The sequence below is a fragment of the Lytechinus variegatus genome, chromosome 11 (genome assembly GCF_018143015.1).
Source record: "Lytechinus variegatus isolate NC3 chromosome 11, Lvar_3.0, whole genome shotgun sequence".
Taxonomy (NCBI): Eukaryota; Metazoa; Echinodermata; class Echinoidea; order Temnopleuroida; family Toxopneustidae; genus Lytechinus; species Lytechinus variegatus.
In genome coordinates this window covers 15,222,388-15,227,585 of record NC_054750.1, presented here as the reverse complement: position 1 = coordinate 15,227,585, position 5,198 = coordinate 15,222,388, and the positions used below count along the sequence as shown (strand labels likewise).

Genomic DNA, 5,198 nt, shown 5'->3' with positions numbered 1-5,198 from the left:
ATAGCACACTGTGTAACAATTTTCCTCGTGCAGTTTGGTGATACATGCTATAGGAAGACAAAGTAAATGTTCACTTTTGATCAGACCAAAAGTGTAAGAAAACTATAACAGTATGAGAAAAATACTGCACTAATTTAATGTGATGTTAAAACTGATAAGATATTCAGTATTAATAATTTCAGACAACAAAATCTTGTATTGCAGCCATATTGTTCTAGACATAAAAACATTATTTTGTGTAGTCCTTGCTGTTAGGCTAGCCTGCCAGTCTGTCACAATGATCAAGTTATCTGATTTTGTACAGATGTCTACTAATCGGGTATGAATTTGTTTTAACGTCGGAGATCAACCTTTTACATCACCATCCAACGGGAGTTAAAATCAATGTACTGGTAAATGTTTTGTTCAGGGGCATAAGTACTGTAGCCAGTATTTAGCACAGGTAAAAGTGTATCTACATGTATGGAGTCAGAGAAGATTAAAAAAAAGGGGAAAATAAAAAATATTCAAGAATCTGAATTTTTTTTCCTAATCTGAATTTGAAAATTATTTCTCCTTAATCTTGCACAATTATTTGGGCAATCTTGATAAGCTTCTTGAAGTTATAACCATGCTCTGGCTCAGGAGGCGGGTAGAGTACACTGAATCCAAAGGTCACCGAGACAGAGAGGATAGCAAAGGTGGTGAGGAGAAACCTTAGGGAGCGGAACCATGACGGGAAGGACTTAAAGCGAGAGTCCACGATCCCTGCCAGCGCAAGGCCTGTGATGATGCAGACAAGACCAGGCTGGATGGGCATACTGAGACCTGTCCAAGCAACAAGCGAGGGCAGTACACTGATGACGAGGCTCAGGGAGGTTGGGGTCTCTGGAGGAGAAATGGCGAATCCCCAGCGGACACCTCCTAAGAAGGAGAGGATGCAGGCACCATAGGCCACCTGGGCAAAGGCCACTTGAGGTCCACAGGAGAAAGTGATGATGGAGTAAGCTGCAGGAGCGATGAAAGGTATCAACCCAGAGAATCCCAGGACAAGTGCTGCTGGTGGAGCAGATTTTAACTGCATCTTGTGTTTCCTAAACCAGCTCTCCTTGCTAGCTGACCCGTCTTCATCATTGATAACCTGTCTTCGAGCTGATGTGTGGTAATGATGGAGACAAGCTTTGCATGATGTTACAGAACTTGTTGTCCTTAAAATACCACTTTGAGAGTGGATATTGTTCACCATTTGTTGCAACACTTCGCTTCTCTGTCCCTGCAACCTGTCCAGTACAACCCTGCTTGATTTATCATAGTGACAAGATTTTAAAAATGGAGTTTGTGCAGAGGTGGTGTAGCTTCTCCTGACAGTAGGTACCAGGATACTCTGAATCTTGTGACTTGTGGAACAAGATCCTCCTAAGTTTCCCTGTTCACAAAAAGGGGAGAAAGTCAATAAGAGAAGTATAAACCATTGTCTCTCAGAAATTTACTCTCATCACTGATGGTGATGATTACACTTGAACTTAAGAGCTACCATAAATGGGTTGTGCCTGTGTTTTTTAAAGGGGGGGGGGAAGTAAGTCCATAACTGACATGTTCATAAAAATTACCAGTCAATTTTTTCCTTCATCATCTGAAAGATCTTTGGGGTCGCCATGGCCCTACCCCAATCATCTTTAGTGTGGCCCCTGGTACAGCAAGATTACTTTCAAGGTCAATTCAACCAAGGAAAGTGGTGATTTGGATCAATAGAGGAAAAAACAAACATAAGTGCATAACGCTGAAAATTTCATAAAAATCTGATGTAACGTAAGAATGACATATAATATGACATTAATGACTGCAATGGTGAGTGGATGACGTCATCAGTCCCCTCATTTGTACACCAACCAGGATGTGCATATAACTTATGTGAAATCAAGCGAAACTCAAAGAACATCATAACTTTCTTAATGTACTGATTTTTTTTAAACTTTCAGTGCTATGCTTGTTTGATTTTTCAATTCAAATCAACTTTTGTTGGGGCGAACTTGTCCTTAAGATAAGGTACATGTATTAGACAATCTGAGACTGAGATATAGACCAACTACTTGTACTTGTATGTGAATACTGAATATAAACAACATCATGAAAATACCTTCCTTTATATGATAACGTGTAAACTAACCTGGATTTTAATTGAAACAGGCTCTGAGGAAAATCTTGACAGGAAATTTCTCCCACTGCTTAAGAGTCTTATCTTGTGTGGCAGCATATTATCTCAAGCATGCGAGTATTCAGCATCTGTACTATTATTCTAGAAGAGGCTGCAGAAAGGCTGATTAGCACACTAACAGCGTGTAACTCTGTCTCCTCGAGATTTTGGAGAAGCCTGAAAGAAACAAAAAAGAAACAAACTAACCTAAATTAGATCTATATGATATCAAGTGCTACTCATAAGACATAAGGTGGAAGCTCACATGTAACCCATTATTAACTGAAATATTTTGTGAAATAAAAAGAAATTGTTTAAACTGAAATTAAAATGATAGGTCACAGAAGACTGGACTGATAAATAGGTTTATTTCTGTCAGGGTCAGGGGTATGCTCCGCTGAGACTGGTCTGGTTCCATAGGTTTATATATCAGTCTAGTCACAGACTAGACCAAAAGCTTCGGTCTCTGTTACTGGTCGTTTCACTGAACTCTGTTGGCTCCACTCACCAATTACAGAGACCAAAATCCTAACTCAATTTGTACAGGGACTCAATGGCGATATGTTATGCATTAAGTTCGGATAAACCAGGGAAGTGAGAATTTCACGACAGCCGAAGTAAGTCGCTGTTTTTTTTTTCCTTTTTAAGTTTTTTCTGTTTTGGTGCATTTCTGGCCAAAACAGAACTTTTTATCTAAATGTTTTATCAGCTATAAAATCAAAGATTTCCGCTTTTTTTTTTTTTTTGGTATAGCAAACCCCCTAATGGCGGCTGCACCTTTGCGAGCTGTCTATGTACGAGATAAAAACTCCTTGAAACAGATGGCTGCCAGCTGTCTATTCATAGACATTCCTCCTTCATAAATAAATGAATACATAAATAAAATAGATCTAATATCTGAACATAAATATAAACTCTAACTTTAGAATAGATCTAACAATGTTAATGTTTGATTTCTAGCAGCTAGAGTAGGCCTAACAAAGTTAGGACTAGGCCTAACTAAGTTAGGGCCTCAAGCTTTTCTACTCTGGTCTGGTAATAGACAGCTGGCAGCCGTCTGTTTCGAGGAGTTTTTAACATTTTAACTTTTTTTTCCAAATTCCTCCTCGTGCGTACACAGACGGCTTGCTATATCGTGCAGTCAGCATTGAGGGAGTTGAAAATGCAAAATCCCCCCGACTGGGCTCATCGATTGCGCCAAAATGGGGAAAATAAGCTGAAAAGGGGAAAAGACACTCAGTGACTTACTTCGGCTGTCGCGCAACTTCACTTCCCTGTTTTATCTAACCCGAAAATTTCTCTCCTACCCACGTCTCGATCGGCCGTTTTTGTTATGAATCGTAACAAAATGGCCGATCGAGACTGGGGTAGGAGAGAACTTTTCGTTTTTTTGAGGGTCCAGTTTGTGCCCAGATGTCAGGAAACTGCCACTAGTTAGACCTTCATTCATATAATCGTGGTAAGTGCTTAATTTCTGTTTTAACTATTTATTCGGAGAATTATTTTGACCATACTTCACGCTTGTCAGGTGAGTATGCCTTACACGTAAGGTCCTGGGCTCCCGCCCGCGTTCCCTGGGTTGTTTTATCCAAACTTAATAGTACATAAAGTAACATATGGCCATTGGCATTGAGTCCCTGTACAGATCGAGCTAGAACTTCGAACTCTGTAGTCTGTATAATTGGTGAGTGAAGTCAACAGAGTTCAGCACCAGCAGAACAACCAACACAACAATAGTAATTGATTAAACAGACCAAAGCTTTTATTTTAGTTCTTTGATCATGTTGATCTAACAGTATAATTCTACTACTAGTCTAGAATAAGTTATCTCAGGAATACACAAATTCAGGACCAGCTTAAGTCTTAACACTAACAGTTACATCAAATTATAAAGAAATTCATGTTGTACAAAGTTTGCTCAAGACAAGATCATGGCCATTTGCTACTTGTTCTCACGCAAGAGGTCTTTGCCATTACTGGCGCATGCGATTCCTATACTAACATAACCAATGCAAAGACCACAATTATGTGATGGTTGTATTCGCATTTCACAGGAGCTAGATCTCACATCCCCTGAGCTGGTATGTTCGCAGACTCGGTGAGTGGCTACCACTTTTGCCAAGCTGAGGTCTATGGGACTCTGAAGCTTCACACGATTTCCCTGTATCTCTAAAAAAATGAAGACAAATACACTTTCACATCCTTTATGTCTTCCACAAACATACTTACAGACACAATACGTCATAATTTATAAATGTCACCGCGGCTTATTTATTCCAAAGTACGCAGAATGGTAAATGTTGGACGTGTGTGTACGGTAAACGGTGTGTGCATGTGAGGGCGCGGGCAGTGCTCCACTTTTGAAAATGGAAATTCTTGGAATTTCCGCTGAAAGTTCCTGGAATTTTACAAAACATCCTGGAATTTTCTTGTTCTCCAGTCTTCCATAAATTGTAATTCTCTTCTACAGTGCGTCCCCCTAAAAAATGGCTGTCGATCACATGAAAAAAAAAAATCCGGACACTTAATAAGTTGAAGCCTTCTTTTTTGTCTTTGGATAACACTAAAAATATGAATTTAATAGTTGTAATAATCATATATTTTGTTCTCTATAATATTTACTAACATTTTGTACAAAAAAATGATAATAATAATAATAATAGACAGTTCTTGTATAGCGCATAACACATTATAAATAACGTCTCTATGCGCTTCCAAAGGACTTGGATATTATTACCCTGGCTTTAGCTTCGCTTGTAAATTTTTCCAAATGACTTTCTGAAATTGATCGTCCGGACACACAACAACTGGGTATTACAGGGCCGTCGCCAGTGGGGGTGCGGAGGGTGCGAACCTTCAGAACCAAAAAAAAAAAAATAATAATAAAAAAAATTAAAAAATTAAAAAAAAAACAAAAAAAAACAACCGGAGGGGGGGGGGGGGTTGGGATACTTGAGGGCTCTTTTGAAAAAGATCTGGCCGGCGGGCTATATAACTGCATGAAATTGAGTTAATACGTTGTTTT

The 5,198-nt window shown here is 39.1% G+C and overlaps 1 protein-coding gene across 2 annotated transcripts; it reads right to left on the bottom strand.

Annotated features, from left to right (window-relative positions):
- Nucleotides 1-216: 216 nt before the first annotated feature.
- Nucleotides 217-4,417, bottom strand: LOC121424098 (transmembrane protein 69-like). Of its 2 annotated transcripts, none has more exons than XM_041619694.1 (3): nt 4,403-4,417; nt 2,147-2,350; nt 217-1,405 (listed from the first exon to the last, which is right to left on the bottom strand). In XM_041619694.1, exons 2-3 carry the CDS (start codon nt 2,231-2,233, stop codon nt 557-559), a joined length of 936 nt encoding a protein of 311 aa, XP_041475628.1. In that variant the 5' UTR covers nt 2,234-2,350; nt 4,403-4,417; the 3' UTR covers nt 217-556. The 2 variants fall into 2 exon arrangements, with proteins under 2 accessions (XP_041475628.1, XP_041475626.1); XM_041619692.1 differs by lacking the exon at nt 4,403-4,417 and adding an exon at nt 4,176-4,194.
- Nucleotides 4,418-5,198: the final 781 nt, after the last annotated feature.